Genomic DNA, 18335 nt, shown 5'->3' with positions numbered 1-18335 from the left:
GACCTTAATCTCTCCATGCAATCAGGCAAACCCTATAACCTTTGGTTTTGGATGGTTGAATATAAATATTAGGGTTTGTGCCTTTCGTCTTGCATGGGGGCCCTCAGGCTGCTGGTTTGCTCGTCATGTCGATCGGGTCAATTTGCACATGCTTTGTTAGGACTTTGTGTAACTTTTGCTTTTTGATTGAAAAAGATTCAAACTTAAAATATTTTTTTATTTGATCACCTTGGAGCATGTAAGAGGAGGGATTTGGTTAAAGATACGTATTGTGATCGATAGAATCATATCAACAATGCATTTCTTCATTTTGAAGACCTCATAATAGGCTTGAGAATAGGCAATGGGGCCAGCTTTAGATTGGCTATCCTATAATGTTGCTTTATAATAGTGGATTTCAAACAATAACACTCTTATGGAGCCCCTTCCGCACACTCAACGTTGTATTTCAATAATCAAAATCGTTTATCTTTTAGGTATTTCTTCAAAAATTATCTGTGTAGGAAATCACTTGAATTTGAAACTATTTGATCACTAAATTACAAGTAGATGTCTTAATGGTTATATATATACACCCTTGCGGGACTATTCCATATAATATTTCAAGGGTATATATTCTTCTTTTTATTTCATCTAAACTTTTAAAAATAGATAATTCAGATCGTTAATTCCTTCTTTTTTTCCCCTCCGAACGTTTTGGGTAACCATAGGGCATAGGACACGACCAAAAGATCAAAACAATGAATTAATGCACTGTGGAACACAAAGAAAAAGAAACCCCTTCATTTCCTCTTTCTAGATGTTCTTGATGGCTAACTCTCTTTCAAAAAATTTCTTTGAGGGAACTCATGTACACATTCATTCCATCCGCCTCAAATTGAACGATAACACGAAGGAGAGCAACATTCCTTCAGCTTATTGGTGAAAAATGTATTTGCTGAGGGTCAACTAGCAGCTATCATCTGCAGCATTCAAAGGACTGGTGTGGCAGGGATGTTCACCTCTCGTTTTTTGGTGTTGGTCATAGAACATAACTTCTACAGATTGAAACATATATTTAGCTGCTACCACATTTTTAAGCTCCACCATCCCATGTGTCTCCATCTTCAATTTTACCCATCTTCGACTTCATCAATCCCTCGATGAGTATCCTATTTCAGTTTATCAAGGCCAAAACCTGAGATTCACCATATGTATAAGCTTCTAATTTGTCGTACAGATCATTACTTCCTGTCAACAATCTCAAAAGTTACTGTGATACTTCCCATCTCTCTTCTAAGGTTAACCCCTAAATAATATACTTTTCTAATTTATCACACAATTCTTCTGAAAAATGATCCCTTTCTCTAATTAAACTCAAAAGCTCGTGTGCAACTTCCAAATTTCCCTTCTCTTTCAAGTACTCAAGACATGCAGCCAAAATTAAATGATTCAACTCCCATCCTGGTTGACTTGCCAATATTGCCCTTTTCATTGTTTCCACTGCCTTCGCCATCTGACCATGCATATGATAACCGGCCGCCAAACGAGTCCATGTGCTTGCATCCAGTGGCTTTCCGCTCTCTTCAAGCTTATTTATATATGATTCAGCCTTCACCAAAAGACCTTTCTTGCAGTAAGTAGTGATCAGAAAGTTGGGAATTCGAATGTCAAAGAACTTTGCCCCAGATTCCCATTCCTCCAAGATCATCTCAGCACCACCAATGTCATCCAGCTTCACTAATGAACTTAACATACAAAGATAGCCGGAATTTTTAAATCTGGCCATAAATTTGTACATATTCCAAATACGGTAAACCTCCTCTTTATTCCCAATAGCAGCGTATAAACTGAGGAAGATTTCATAAGCAAGTGTCCTTGTTTGATTGCTAACGAGTTGCTCGGATCGCCTAAGCATTGATGATGCCTTCTCCAATAAGCCAGCTTTCAAGAACCCTTTCGCTGCAACAACATAACCATTCCAGTCTACTGTGACCAAAGGATTAGCTTCTATCTTCATTAAAAGCTTCTCCATTCTGTCTATGTCAGAAGTGTTTGCATACAAGTTCAACTGAATCTTCAATGTGAAGCTGTCATAATCAATAACTTTTTCTTCCATCTCTTTGACCAGAATATCTAGTTTTTCATGTTGACCCAACTGCGAATAGAGGGTTAACATAACATTATAAGGCAATGGTCCTTTCACATAACCTAACTCCTTCATCTTCTCGAAAAGATTCTCAGCCTTTTCCAAAGATTTATGCTCTACAGAGCAGAATAAAAGAGCACCATACACTTTGAAATTTCTCAATGGGTCTGGGAGGCTATTAAAATACATCTCAGCTTGTTCTAGGCCACAAACTTTCGAGATCAAATCTAGCCGAATCGCAATGTCTCCATGAGATAGATCATAGTTCCTTGCATCACTCATCCATTCTGAAATCTGAAAAATAACACCGTTCAGGGTCTTCCAATTTTCACTTTTATGGTTTTTCGGTCACGATTTCAGAGTCTTAATAAATAACATGCAGAACATAAACTATCAACCAGCAATGGCTTGAGTTAATGATCACTTTACGAAACATTTCTTAAGAATTCCAAAGCACATAACCTGAATCTTTTACCATGGTCATCAACACACAAGTAGTGACTAGCATCCATAAAATAAACCAACTCTATTATGAATCTGTATTATACATTATTACGTTCTCAATGGTGGTTTGTGGAACTTTACAGGCTGAAACCAGGGCCGTCCTTGAGATTTTGAGGGCCCTGTGCGAAACTTAAATTGGGGCCTCGCATAATCTAATACGAAAATACTATAAAAATTTGCCATAACTTAATGTCATAAAAAAAAAATTTATAACTAAAATTCACCATCAATAAATATGCAATGATAATCAGAAATCAAATTCATAAAAATTTAAATATTTTCATCAATTGTAGCATGTGATTCTCTAACAATGAATCTATCAAGAGCTCCTCTTTGAGATTGAGTCAATTCCTTGATTTTTCTTTTTCTAAGCCGTTTTGTATATCCAGAAACGTATTTTCTAGTAGGTGGCATGTTTAGATTACAAAGAAAAATTCTAAAACCCTATAACCTGAAAGAAAACCCCAACAAGAAATAGATAAATATTTCTACAAACTATATTCTCATACAACCAATCATCAACATGATAATAATTTAATAAAATAAGTCATGTAATATATAGAATAGATTGGAATTTAGATACATACCTAAATTTGAATTGAGATTTGAATATGACTATTCGATTTTGAGTGGTCTATGAATTCAGGAATTAGGGTTTTCTCTTTTTGGTGTTCAAATTCCTAAAATTGAAAGAATAACAAAAATTGTCAAAGGATTGAAAAAAGAACCAAAGAGAAATTGATGAACAATGATTATTACTTACTAGAAAATCAGAGTTTAAGAGAAAGAAGAAGCCATGAAGCTTTTTTCGTGGTGTTTTGAATGAAGAAAGTACTTTTCTTGAAAGAGAAAACCTTTTTTTATTTTATTTTTAAGAAGGGGGATATATCATATATATTCCTCCTTTGGTGTGGTTAAGTTAAGCTTCCATGTTGCCTGTTTGTTAAAGGCTAGGCAGTAGAACGACATCAAGGAGCATCGAACTCGGGCCCTTTTGCCAAAGAGAGATGCGCTCCATCCAACTCCCCTGAACACGCTGTTGTGCAAATATCCAGACGCTATACTATATATACCATTCATATAATATTAATATATATATAATATAAATATTTTTTTTTTTTCGGGGGCCCTTAAGAATCGGGGGCCCTGTGCGGTGGCGCCACTTGCACCACCCCAGGGCCGCCCCTGGCTGAAACATGTGGGTTCTACTAGCTAAAGCAGTCTAAGAAAAGAGTGATGGTAGTTGAAAATCATAGAAAGAAAAACAGAGTGTTTTTAAGCATATTATTTGATAAGTAAATAACACAATAAGAAAGCATCTATGAGACACAATCCATGAGCACCTGAAAAACATATTAATGACAATCACCCTAGAGATGAGAAAAGAACAAAAAATCTAGCAGTGTAAACCATTTAAAGTTTCTAAGTCCCAACGGAGAAGAGTAACAGACTTGGTCTTATTCCCATGAAATAAGTTATGCATCTATGTAGAGCTTATAAGGTCGTGAAATGAGTAACCCACCCAATAAATATTCATCCATTTTCCCCAACCATACGTACCAGAACAAGCATAGATATGAAAATTCAACCTCTAGCTAAACCGCAGTCATTTTATTTGATGCGGAAACAAAGTGTTGTTTTCATGAAGCTCATATTTTAAATATGTAAACTGCATTCATTCAATTCACTTCTCCATGGAAAGAATATAATCTATTGCTTAAAATGATTTTAAAAAATTCCCAAAATGATTAGCACCTTTAGCTGCATAACCCTCCTAGCATATGCAGTTCTTATAGAAATTAATTTTCATGTCATCAACCTGCACTGTATATGTAAAAGTTAGCTTATACTTCTAAATTTTCATAAATTGGGGCTAATGATTTTCCACCATAATCTCTTCCGTGTGAATTTTTTTCTTTCAAGTCTAATATCATCGGATTTTGTGATGAACTTTATTATGCTACAATTGACTCCATTTCACATTGACTATATTTTCTATAAAACAAATCATACAAGAAAATTGTATAAAGTAAAAAAAAAAAAAGATTCTTGTTTCTTCTTTTACCTGAAGAGCGTGGCTGTAGCGGCGATATTTGCGGAGCATCTTGACGAAACTTTGGAGCTCTGATTTGTTGACGTCTCTCCCTTCTTCGACCCACTGATCGAGCACTGGGGCAATGGAAACCCTAGGGTTTCCAGCCCGCGAAATTCTATGGTACAGAGTTTCGAATGGGGGTGAACAGGAGGCCAGGGCCTCAGTTGAGTAAAATAGTGTCCGCAAAACCCCAAAAATGGCATTGCCATGCCATGGATTGGAACCAAGAAGCTTAATCATCGAACCCTAATTTCACAGGGACTAGGTAGAAATTGGGAAGGTTGATGGAAAATTTCTTTAAGGCTCACTTTAGTAACGCTAGTGACCATTAACCTCCGCATAAGTAGACTGTAGAAGAGTGCTGCGCAACCATTAGAATATTGTGAACTAAAGTGTGCATTCAATTAAGGTTTTAAAAAAAAAATTAAAAATTTAGGCGTATTCAATTAAGATTTTAAAAGAGTACGTAAAAATTTGGGTGTATTCAATTCAGATTTCAATTGATTTTAAAAATATATCGAAATCTAAGTGTATTCAATTATGACTTTTTAGAAGTCAAACAAAGTTTAGGTGTATTCAAAAAGTCATTTATTTGGAAGGAATTAATGAGTTACTCAATTTCGTTAGAATTTAAAGTGTTAAGTATAAATACAAAAGGCCTGACAAATCTTATGTCAACCCTAGAAACTTTGAAAGTGCTCTACGCTTTCCAATCTTTGAACATATGTGCTTGTCAAGTGGAGATAAAAAAAAAATCTATTTTCTACTAAGCTTTCATACATGTATGTCTTTCATCGATAGTCTTCCCAATAGTTGCTGTTGTTGTACATCATATATCATATATCTTCATTATCGATAGTCTTTGAATGTGTGTTTCTCTTTTTCCCAATAGTTGTTGTTGCTGTTACAAATAAAAGCTCCAATCTCTTATCTTTGAGTAGTTGCTGTTGCTATCATAGTTTGAAATATCGAGGATATTTCGGTTTTTTCAAATTACGGATATTTGGCATGTTAACAATTACATGCAAAACGATTTTGGAGATTTATCATTTGATAAATACTCTGCACAATACACTTACTCTGCACATAGAGATGATGAAGATAGAAATTTTTTTTAACCTCATAGGAACTCAATGTGGTACTAAGTTACTCATGTATCTTACCATGCAATGTATAAAGTGTAAAATATTGTAGTAAATCATTATATATAAATGATTATGGTGTATTTAATCTTTTTTTCATTAATTACTACATATTTTTTACACTCACAGTATTTGCCATCTCACTGTATAATCAACTTAAATCAGTTAAATCCATCATGTAATGATTTCCTTTTAATTTTTTTGTTGATAAACTAATAGATAATTGACTAAATAAACATTTTCCAAAGTTTTAATAAAAATTTCCAAGTTTTTCTTACAATTTTCGTGGTTTTTATTCAATTTTTATCGATATCGATAATATCCCGATATTTCCATCGAAATTTCCATATTTTTGGACTACCGATATTTCTGATATCATCAATATTTTAGACCATAATTGCTGTGCATCATATATCGATGTACAATTGCATCCCAATTATTATTATTATTTTTTCTACTTTTCCTTCTTTTTTTTAACCTTTTATTTTGGTTGCTGATATTTTTTATTTGTTTTTTTTATATCATATTATATATATGCTATAGCCTTCTGTTGAGACCCAAAAAATTTACGGTTGGGCCCGAATAAATTATCAGCCCAAAACGATGTTCTACTAAGAAGAGGCGTAAGGTGTAGTACACAAAAACCCACCACATGTGACTTGTAATTTACGTGCCACGCTAAATAAATAATTCGTCATGCTAGCAGTTGAAATAAAGCATACCAGCTCTACAAGCCCATGCCGAAATCAAACATTGCAGCCTTTCCCAAGGATGATAAAATTAAAACATGCTAAGCGACATGCCATGCCAAGCACGAAATCATTATTTCGCACCCAACCACACTACAAGCCTAAGTGGGTCCAAGCCACTCAAATGCCCGGGACTTGCTTGAGTGGGTTGTGGTATGGATGGTAATAAATCAACATGAGGCCCTTTGATGGGCCGAGAAATGGAAAGTCTCGGGTCGCTTGGGAGCCTCGGGACTCAAGCCCATTTCTTTGGTCGAAATACGTGGGTGAGCACAAGAGAGGAAAAAATAGCCCAATAGCCCAATCAAAATAGCCTATTGACTCAACCAAAAAGCCCAATGTTTAATAAAATAGCCCACTTACTTAATGAACCACCTTAGCCCATACAATTGCCACAATGAGCCACAAAAGCCCCAGCCCCTTGCTAAAAAATAGAAGCCACAAAGAGAAGGTCTGAAGATTCATTGAACAGAGCTGCTGGGATGTTCCAGCACATGGGGGGAGCAAGTTTCAAAGCCAAAACATTCAAGGAATCAAGGGATATTAGCGTGTAAGATGCCAGGAAGAGAAGCACCCTTCAAACCAGCGTATATATCCCAACTTCTTTCTCCATCAGACTTGGCCATGAAAAAAAAGAAGAAAGGAAAGCAATAAAAGAGATGGCTGGAAATGGAAGTCTCTCATTGAGACAGCTGCGGGAAAAGTGGGGCCTTGAGCTTCAAAAAAACTCTGATCTGGTGCAAATAGGCAGAGGGGATTTCATCAAGAAGGGAAAATTCAAGGAAGGAGATGAGAAAGGAAGGGAAAAGCTTGGCCAAAATGGATAGAAGCCATTAGGGTTTCTTGGGGAGTGATGGTTTCCAGCGGCTATAAAATGAGGTCTCTTCCACCCAACAAAACTAACTCAGACCCAGAGAGAGAAAACTTCCTCTCTTACCTGCAAAAATCCAGTAAATTCGTGCACTATTCACCTTTCTTCTCCATCTTCCTTTTCTGGCAAACAGAGCATCTATCAAGCTGCCGGAAGAGCATTGTTCTTTATTTCTCATTTCTTAGCCAAATCTCCTACAAACTTCTCCTTTCTCAATTTAACACTTCCCTTTTTTCCCCAAGAGAGCCTAAATTTCCCTTCAGTGCTAAACTCATGTTGATTTTGCTTCTATGTCACATGCCTCTCATGCCAAGCTCAAGAGTTTATCTGTAAGCATTACGAAATTACCTGTAAGTTGTTGTTGTTTTAGTTGGTGAGGGTAACCAAAATACTTCCTAAGGCTTTGCTGCCCTTTCAAAGCATTTTGGGGCTTAATTTTCGAGCTCAGACAAAAATGGGACAATTTCATCAGTCTGCCCTTTACGGCAGCCCATCTCATTTACAGTTGCTAGAAGAAAAAGGCCCATACACCTTCTTTATCAATGTACAAGCACCCTTTTTTTTGTTTTACCTTTTACTTCTTTATATTAGTTGTTTACAATATTATATGTGCAATTTATATTATATGGAAGAAGTAGACGGAGTACTATGGAATGAAGAAATTGAGTAAGAAAAAGAAGAAGAGGAAATGAATGATGAAGAATAGAGAAACTTAATTATGAAACCATAAAGATATTGTTGATGGAAAAATGAAGCAACCCCAAAAAAAAAAAAAAAAAATTTAAAACTCTAATAAACTCTTTTAAAATCTATGATAAAACTCTAACAAACACCATTGAAATTAACCTAGAAATTCAATCAAAACTCTATGTGAAGTTGTTTGGGCCAAAGGAAAACGCATGCCAGCCCACTTCTCACAAAAGGCCCGCAAATCAGAAAGCCCAATCCGCGTCAGAAACCCACGACTTTGTCGAAAATGGCAGAGTTGTAAAAAACGCCAATTTAAATGGCAGTTACAATTAAGCAGATTGATGAAAGAAGAATTGAATTTGGGCCCAGTTTCCAAAATCTACTATTTCTCTCAAAAAGCCCAGGAACAATTTGGCATATTTTTTTTTTTTTTCTGAAAAACCTGTTCTCATGGAAGCCTACGTAACTATGACTTTGAAAAAGTCAACAATTTCAACTAAAGTCTGGATTTAAACAGGGAATTAATGAAGGCACTCTTACAGGAAGATTTCCCCAGTCTATCACAAACAGAGAAAAGATCAAAATCCTTTTCTATATTCAGGAAAATCTGGCAGATATCATTTCCAAGGGATAAGCAGGCTATATTTTCTAAAAAGATAAGTAGGAAAGCAGGGAGTTGTTTATCTGGAAAGATCAAACTAACCATCACAGTTTGAGCCCTCACAAGGGGCAGTTAAATTGGAAAAAGGGATTAGGTTTTCTTTTTAGAAGCGCAAGGAAGTGATGGCCATAAGAGCTGACTACTAAGAGCTTATATGCCAGAATTGATAAAAACCCCTTCTTCTTTGTATTTAAAAATGAAAAATCTTTTGAGAATTTTGCCGTCCATTATTAAAAGAAAGAAACCGTACTCCAAAGCATATCTTATAAATATGAGAGGGGGTGAACAGGGCAAGATACACAAAAATTCAACAATCAATCAAACAATTAAAAATCAACCAAAGAAAAAACTCAAAATGTAATAACCCAAACCTAAATTAATATTTAATTAGTAATTTATTAAGAAAAAAAGACAATTTTGCCCTTGGAATAAATTATTAAAGAAAGGTAGTGTAATGACCCAAACCTAAAATTCATATTTAATTAGTAATTTATTATGTGGAAAGACAATTTTGCCCTTGGAATAATGTATTCACGAAACGTTGACTTTTTGACCGAAAAGGAATTTGACAATTCCACATACACTGTTGCGTAGAGCACGACAAAATGAGTTCATAGACATGAAATGAGCTCGAATCGGAGTTTTAACGAAGAACATGCGATTAAAATATCATGAGGGGCAAAATGGTAATTAGGAAAAAATCAGATTTTTTATTATATAAAACCTCATTTCTCTCTCTCTCTCTCTCTCTCTCTCTCTCTCTCTCACTCCCTCCCGTCGCAAACCCCCCCGACAGTTGGTTTTGTTCGATCACCGTCGCTGCCACAGAGCACTGCCGGCGACGAGACCGGTCTCGTTTGAACCGCCGCCACCTCCTCTTCCCTTTCCGACCACTCTCTGCCAGTGGAATCGCCGGCGTTGGCCGAAAACTGAAGAAAATCGATCGATTTTGACAGAAATTTCAACCCGTTCGTTCTCCTTCAATTCTCCTCCAAATTTGTCGAGTAAGGTATAGATTTCTACCTATTTTCCATGCTCTAGCTGATGGTTGGGTAGGTTTGTATCGATTTTGACCGTAGCTAGCGCAGTCTGTAATTTGAAATTCGGCCGGTTTTCAAGCTCCGTGTTCGGCCACTTCCGGTTAGTTTTTGGGGTTGGTCCAAGAACAAAAGTGGTTCCAAATATGGTGTTATACCTAGGATAGAATTTTGGAGCCTTGGTTTTGAGATTTTCCGGCGATGCGTAATCGCTTTGGACACCCATCGCTGCCGGCACGTGCGGCGGCGCGTGGGCAAGGGTGGTGCAGTGGCACTGTGTCTTGACACGATCCTTAGGTTGTCACGAGCACATAGGAATTCGTGGATCTCAATTTGGATACCGTTTGAGCCTCGAACGGATTTTCCATATTGTGTGTTTATCGGGTTCAATACTGTTGAGCCGTTGGATCGTAATCAATTTTAAATATGTTACTCTAGATAATTTCAGAAATGTGTAGGATTCGACGGATTGTGAATCGGAGTCCCGGATACTCCGAAAACGCGAACCCTAGGGCTAGGGTTTAGAAATTATGCAATTACACGATCGTGATCAATCCGACCAACCGATCGACACCAATACCCTCGGGACATGTGTCCTAGATGTATTGGACCTTCTAGCGGCATCCGGATCATATTATGAGGTCATGGACCCGTGGGGTCCTAGATTGACTTTTTGGACTTTAGCGCTTTTTGAGTCACAAGATACTGCTAAACTATCCCACGTGGAAGGAAAGCTTTTATGGGCATAGGGATCACTTTAAATTGATGCACGTACTTTTAGGAGCCGGAGGTAGGGTTTTTAATATAATACTATATTGTATTAATAGAATATTATGGTCATTGAATCAGGCACCCGGGCACCAGTTGACCCGCAGGAGGGACCTTTAAGAGGTCCAGCGAGCTCAGACTATCAGTGAGTGGACTCTTTGTTTTAATAAATGAATTTAAGCAGTTCAGTTTCAGTTATCAGCTTTTTTATTCTGTAAAATATTTTATGTTGCATGCTGCCGAGTGAACTCTCCTTTAAAGCATATAGTAAAAGATATTCTCGTTAATTATCAGATAAATGGCAGCAGAATTTTAAAGGTTACAGAAAGTTAATTATTCAACAGTTTTGCTTCAGAAACTTTATATGTTCTTAAATCACCTTATACCCAGTTATTAAATGTTGCCTTCAGATTATATTTGTTGCCTTCGGTTTAGTCAGCATGCTTGACAGTTGCCCCACGAGTTCCTTGGTACTCGAACTCGTGTGGAGCGAGTAATGCGGATAACGGTGGACTACGGTTCCCTGAATCCTGCGAGTTGCGGCTCGGACTGACCTCGTGCTACTGAGATTTAAGGACCCGCCCCGAATTTTTCTCAACCCGAGGCGAACCCTTTGGAATTCCCGACATCCTCCCGATGCCAGGGCCAAATACTAAAAACCGAGACTTCCTGCTGAAAATTCGGCAGAGTCTCCCCTATAAATTGGACATTTCTCAAAATTTATACCTGCATGAAAACGCATTTAATATTCCCAACTGGCAGCATGCACAATATAATTTCATGCAATTCACACAAATGGCCTTCGGCCTTCCAATAATTCTTAACCAACTACCAAGCAATTCAAATACAAATTATGACTAATATTTAGTCTGCGGCTGCACCCAATAACCTTAGACTGCCTACGTACCCTCCTTGAGGGATCAAGCCATACGTAGTTCTTCCCTAAAACCCAATTCCACACTTGGGCGATACCTTATTTCATTTCTCTGGATTTCATATAATCTCCCCATACGCCGGTACAACCAACGCCACGTATGGGGCCTGTCAACACGCCGGATAACCTACGCCACGTGCGACCATGCCATACTATCATAATATCTCCCCATACGTCGGTACAACCAACGCCACGTATGGGGCCTGTCCCAACGCCGGATAACCTACGCCACGTGGGACCTCAATATCATATCACAAATCTCCCCATACGCCGGTACAACCAACGCCACGTATGGGGTCTGTCGACACGCCGGATAACCTACGCCACGTGCGACCTCAACACAATATCACATAATCTCCCCATATGCCGGTACAACCAACGCCACGTATGGGGCCTGTCTCAACAACGGATAACCTACGCCACGTGAGACCTGAACATCATATTACATAGCTCCCCATACGCCGGTACAACCAACGCCACTTATGGGGCCTGTCCCAACGCCGGATAACCTATGCCACGCGGGACCTAACTTTCACTTGGTGGTACTTGTAGTGAATCCAACATCCGAGAAGGTACCTAAAGTAGTGCGTATAGCACTCCAAACTGACACTCTAGACTCTGTTGTACCCTTGTACAACCATATATAATTATAGTTATATAAATTAATTCTAATATTGTGTAACCCTCCACAATCATCTAGCACCCGATAATCCCCCCTAGAAAGGTGAGATTACTCCGGGAGACTCACGGTCAACCAAAGGTCAAACTACTCTAACCCTGGTCAACCGGACCTGCGGAACCCACGACCTGCAATTTCCGATCCGGAAGTCCCTATGGGTTCTACCAGGTATAGGACACTTGTCCTGCGAGTTTGGTTCAGATCGGACGGTCGGATTATTCACGATCGCACGATCTGACAATTAATATAAAATATAAACTTTAAATTATTATTCGGAACATCCGGGGCTCCGATTCACGATCCATGAATTCCTACACGATCCTAGAAATACCTAGATTAACATATATTAAATTCGGGATCATCCAACGGTCCCAACCTATCGAACCCGGATAACGCACACCATGCGATTATCCGTTCGATAGTCAAACGACGTCCGAATTGAGATCCGTGAAATCCTACGCACTCGTGACAACCTAAGGATCTCATCGGAACACATCGCTACTTTTTCTACAGTGCCCACGCGCCGCCGCACCCGCTTGCAGCGCGTGGGTACCCAAAGCGATAACGCTTCGCTGGAAAATCTCAAAACCATGGCTCCAAACTCCTACCCTAGGTATAACTCCCTATTTGGAGCCACTTTTGTTCTGGACCTACCCCAAAAAGTGGCCGGAAATGGCCGATCACGGCGGCCGAAGTTCGGCCGATTTTCAATTCGAAAATCGAGTTGTCTACGCTAAGAATCGATCTAATCCTACCCAACAGGCAGCTAGAGCATGAAAAATAGGTGAGAAACCATACCTTGCTCGTCGGATTTGGTGGCCGGAGGAGGGAGATCGAGCTCCTTGAATTTTGGGTTAAAACCGGTCGAATTTTTGCATTTTCCGTCGAGCACAGGTGGTTCTAGTGGCTGAGATTGGTCGGGATGGAAAGAGGAAGATGGCACGGTTCTTTTGGGACCGGTGCCACCCCGAGCGGTGGCCGGATGCGGCGGCGGAGGCCCAAAAACCGCCGCTGTGAACAGTAACACGGGGGGGGGGGGGGGGGGGGGGCGCTGTTCTGCGCGCAGGGAGAGAGAGAGAGAGAGAGAGAGAGAAAATCTGATCTTATAAAAAATCTCATTTCAAAATATTTACGATTGTGCCACTGGACTTCTTTTGACCATATCTCTCTCGTTACAACTCCGATTCGAGCCCACTACGTGTCTATGAACTCGTCTCAGTACGACCTATCCAAAAATACAAGTCACGGTCCCAAAATCTCTCCGGTTAAAAATATGACTAAAATACCCTTAAATAATTAAATAATTAAATAAGGGTTAAATTTGGGGAAATTTGGGGTCGGGGTGTTACATGAGACCTCCGAGTATGTGTCACCCATGATGATGCAAGGAATTGACGGATATAAGGAATTGACGGAAATAAGGGTACACCTAGGTGATAGTTTTAAACTGTTTTCAAATGTATATAATTATATATATGCATTGATTTCGGAAATAAAGAGAATAAGTTAGTTTGTATAACTGTTTTTACAGTGGGGTTAGTATGTTCATATACTATTTTCTAAACTTTGTTTTTGGGTCCATTCATCCTTTTTGTTGTTTTGCGCCCCCAAGCAGTAAACGTGCACAGGAATCCACCACCGGGCCACTTCCCATCTTCCGCGCCTTTCTTTGATGTAGAATTTTGTTTTGTAAAAGGATTCACTCATTTGTAAATTCTTAGTAGTCGCTCTGATATGTTGCCCTAGACTGAGAATTGAACTGTTGGAATGTATATATATGTATGCTGGCAGTTGGTTGTATATATATACTTGTTTTGACGGGTGTAAGTGTTTTGGTATTGAGCCAGTTACAAGGGAAACTCTGCCGGTTTTTCGGTAGAAGTCAACCTTGTTATTTTAGTATATTTTATATAGAAGGGCAAATAGGTCATTTGTGCTCGACATTCGCCAGGTGTTGGTCACGCACAGGGTCTGGCTCGGATTCCAAAGCGGAATTTGAATCGGGTCCTGTCAGGTAGACTTTTTGACCGAGAAGGAATTTGACAATTCCATACACACCGTTGCGTAGAGCACGACGAAATGAGTCCGTAGACACGAAGTGGGCTCGAATCGGAGCTTTAACGAAGGAAATACAGTTAAAATACTCCGAGGGGCAAAACGGTAATTTATAAAATCAGATTTTTAAAAACCTCATTCTCTCTCTTCTCCTCAGTTTCTCTCTATCTCTCTCTCTCTCTCTCTCTCTCTCTCTCTCTCTCTCTCTCTCTCTCTCTCTCTCCCGTCGCGAACATTCCCCTCCCCCCTTAAACAGCCGATCGGCTTTCTCCTCACCACCCCCACGTCCGGCCGCCATCTTCGTCGGTACCGGTCTCAAAAGAACCAGCTCATCATCCTCTACAAGTCCCAGCCCTCGGCCGCTCTGCTCCGCCGCCGTTATCGCCGGAATTTGCAGAAATCCGGTGGTTTTTCCAGAAAAATTCAAACCGCTCGTTCTCCCTCATTTCTTCTCCAAATTTGACGAGTAAGGTATGGATTTCTACCTATTTTTCATGCTCTAGCTGATGGTTGGGTAGGATGGCATCGATTTTGAACGTAGGTAATTGATTTTCGAATTGGAAATTCGGCCTATTTCGGGATCTTGATTTCGGCCACTTCCGGTCAGTTTTTGGGGTAGGTCCAAGAACAAAAGTGGCTCCAAATATGGTGTTATACCTAGGGTAGGAGTTTGGAGCCGTGGTTTTGAGATTTTTTGGTGATGCGTAATTGCTGTAGACACCCAGCTCTGCCGGCACGTGTGGCGGTGCATGGGCGAGGGTAACGAAGTGGCACTATATCTCGATGAGATCCTTAGGTTGTCACGAGCGGGTAGGAATTCGCGGATCTCAATTTGGATACCGTTTGAGCCTCGAACGGATTTTACATATTGTGCGATTTTCGGGTTCAATACTGTTGAGCCGTTGGATCGTAACCAGTTTTAGATATGTTAATTTAGACTATTCTAGAATCATGTAGGATTCGACGGATTGTGAATCGTAGTTCCGGATACTCTGAAATCGCGAACCTTAGGGCTAGGGTTTAGAAATCGTGCGATTGTACAATCATGATCAATCCGACCGTCCGATCGAGACCAAACCCTCGGGACATGTGTCCTAGATATATTAAAACTTCTAGAGGCTTCCGAATCAGATTGTGAGGTCATGGACCCGCGGGGTCCCGGGTTGACTTTTTGAGACTTTAGCGCTTTTTGAGTCCCAAGATACTGCTAAACAATTCCAAGTGGAAGGAAAGCTTTTATGGGCATAGGAATAACTTTAATCTGACGCACGTACTTCTAGGTGCCGGGGGTTAGGGTTTTTAAATTAATACTATATTACGTATTGTATTAATATAATATTATGGTCATTGAATCAGACATCCGGGCACCAGTTGACCCGCAGGAGGGACCTTCAAGAGGTCCAACGAGCTTGGACTACCAGTGAGTGGACTCTTTGTTTTTATAAATGAGTTTAAGCAATTCAGTTACAGTATTCGATCTTGAATAAGTTTTATGCAAGAATTAGTGTTTTATAAGCTGTTATATGCTTTTAAATATTTATTTTGCATGCTGCCGAGTGGAATCTCCTTTAAAGGATTTAGGAAAAGAAATTCTAGTTAATTATCAGATAAATGGCAGCAGAATTTTAGAGGTTACAGAAATTCAGTTATTCAACAGATTTTCTTCAGAAACTTTATATTTTCCTAAACCACCTTGTACGCAGATGTACAAATGTTGCCTTCAGTAAATAAGTTGCCTTCAGATTAAATGTTGCCTTCGGATTGTATTGGTTGCCTTCGGTTTAGTCAGCATGCTTGACAGTTGCCCCACGAGTTCTTTGGTACTCGAACTCGTGTGGAGTGAGTAATGCGGATCAGGTGGACTACAGTCCCTTGAATCCTGCGAGTTGGGGCTCAGACTGACCTTGTGTCACTGAGACCTACGAGTACGTGTCACCCATGGTGATGCAAGGAATTGATGGAAATAAAGGGTACACCTAGGTGGTAGTTTTAAACTGTGTTCAATGCCTGAAGAAATTAATGTTGACCCTGAGTATGCTTGGCTTATATACATGTATAATTATATGAGTGCATTGATTTCAGAAATAAAGAGAATAATTTAGTTTGTATAACTGTTTTTACAGTGGGGTTAGTATGTTCATATGCTATTTTTTAAACTTTATTTTTGGGTCCACTCACTCTTTCAATGTTTTGCGCCCCTAGGCAGTAAGCGTGCACAGTGATCCACCACCGAGCCGTTTTCCACCTTCCGCGCCTTCCGTGCACAGTAAGCGTGTAAATTCTTAGTAACCGCTCTAATGTGTTGCCTTAGACTTAGAATTGAATGGTTGGAATGTATATATATATATGTATGCTGGCAGTTGGTTGTATATATATATACTTGTTTGGCAGGTGTAAATGTTTTGGTATTGAGCCAGTTACAAGGGAAACTCTGCCGGTTTTTCGGTAGAAGTCAACCTTGTTATTTCATCGTCCTTTGTATAGAAGGGTAATTTGGTCATTTGTGCCCCACATCCGCCAGGTGTCGGACACGCACAGGGTCCGACTCAGATTCCAAAGCGGAATTTGGGTCGGGTCTTGTTACAAAATGATCACTTGATCACTGAGAACCTTCAAACAAACTGGAGCAACCAAAAACTCATTTGAGCCACAAAAGAAGCCAGCTATAGATAAGAACTTCCAAAGTTCAGACTTAGAGAAATAAGTCATTCAAAACGAGACTTATCTCATTACAAATTTGGTTCGGCAAAAGCCAAGACAAGCAGAGTTTGAGTTTTCACAAATATGAAAACCTCAACAAATTTTACAGTGCAGTTCCAACTTATTAAGTCCTCAAGTCCAGCCACTTTTGCCCTTTCAGACTGAAGAAGCCGCAGTTCTGCCCGCTCAAAAGCCTCCCAAGGCTTGAAGTAGATTAAAGCTCTGCCAAAATTGAACTTTGGTATCGATTTACAGTGGAAGCTAAGCAGTTGAAGTTGTTAAAACAGCTCAGTCCAGCACAGACATACTCAGTCCAGCCCGGATCAGAAGTTTCTACCTAGGCAGAATTGAGATTCCAGCCATCTTTTGTCTTTCTAGAGTTGATTTCTCCCTTCTTAAATTTGTAAAAAACAGTTCTGCCTAAAACAGTCCACTTTATTATCATCTATTCTTTCCAGAACTACCACTTTTATACTGTGATAAATTATGAAGTTCTCACCAGTCTGAGGCAGGAAAAGAACTTACTTGGGAGATATTCCTCACCCAAATTCACAATCGCTTGTTTAGAAATCAGTAAACTTAGGACACAAGTTATTTGTTTCAAAGAAGTCTGCTAGGATTTTTTATTGCTAGCAGTGGCACGCTCGCACACCAAAGAAAGTTGGCTTGTTGACCAGTCAATGATTTTCAAGGCAATGGAGAACTTTGCCCTTCCATCACAGGAATAAAAACCAAACAGGTGAACATAAGTTTATAAAAATCAATTGAAATATATTGAACTCTATTAACTTTATAACTCCATTCAACTCTTTTAAAATCTTAATTGAGTACACCCTCCTAAGAGCAAGCCCAATGGCAGATCTAAAAATGGAAATATTTTTGCTCACAGTTTTAATCCAAGATGTATATCATCATTCTTCTCCATGCTTTAACATGTCGTTTGGGAGTGACTTTGGACAGGCAAATAATCACTTTTATGGACAATTACTTCTCCAAATAATCACTTTAATTGATTTTGTGGAGAAGCACATGGGTGGTGCTTCTCCCCAGAGTCAATTAAAATAACTAAAAGTGATTTTCTTGACACGAACATGACCCAATTAAGTAAGGCCCGATACGATGACACAGCACAACCTGTATTTGGGCGGGTCAGGACGAGGTAATTCGAAGTAATGGGCTAGGCAGGCACAAGGCCATCGTGGGCGTGCCAACCTGAAGTCTAATGGGTCAGCTCGTTTAAGGCCCATTTGTTAAATTATATTTATTCTAGAGAAAAATAAGACATAATATTATTGTATTTATATCTTAAATTCAAGTATATT

At 39.3% G+C, this 18335-nt stretch overlaps 1 protein-coding gene across 1 annotated transcript; it reads right to left on the bottom strand.

The window, feature by feature from the left end:
* LOC18766135 (pentatricopeptide repeat-containing protein At2g20710, mitochondrial) lies at positions 730-5078 on the bottom strand. The gene is made up of 2 exons (XM_007198840.2): positions 4698-5078; positions 730-2422 (listed from the first exon to the last, which is right to left on the bottom strand). Exons 1-2 carry the CDS (start codon positions 4965-4967, stop codon positions 1289-1291), a joined length of 1404 nt encoding a protein of 467 aa, XP_007198902.1. The 5' UTR covers positions 4968-5078; the 3' UTR covers positions 730-1288.

The sequence above is a fragment of the Prunus persica genome, chromosome G3 (assembly GCF_000346465.2).
Source record: "Prunus persica cultivar Lovell chromosome G3, Prunus_persica_NCBIv2, whole genome shotgun sequence".
NCBI classification, from domain to species: Eukaryota; Viridiplantae; Streptophyta; class Magnoliopsida; order Rosales; family Rosaceae; genus Prunus; species Prunus persica.
The sequence above is the reverse complement of the archived record's forward strand: the minus strand, read 5'-3'. Positions and strand labels throughout refer to the sequence as shown.

Bases quoted from the DNA above. Each gene is read 5' to 3' on its own strand.
- LOC18766135 (XM_007198840.2), bottom strand. From the start codon at position 4,967: ATGATTAAGCTTCTTGGTTCCAATCCATGGCATGGCAATGCCATTTTT. The intron at 2,423-4,697 runs GTAAAAGAAGAA...GTTATTTTTCAG, and splicing joins GCTACAGCCACGCTCTTCAG to ATTTCAGAATGGATGAGTGA.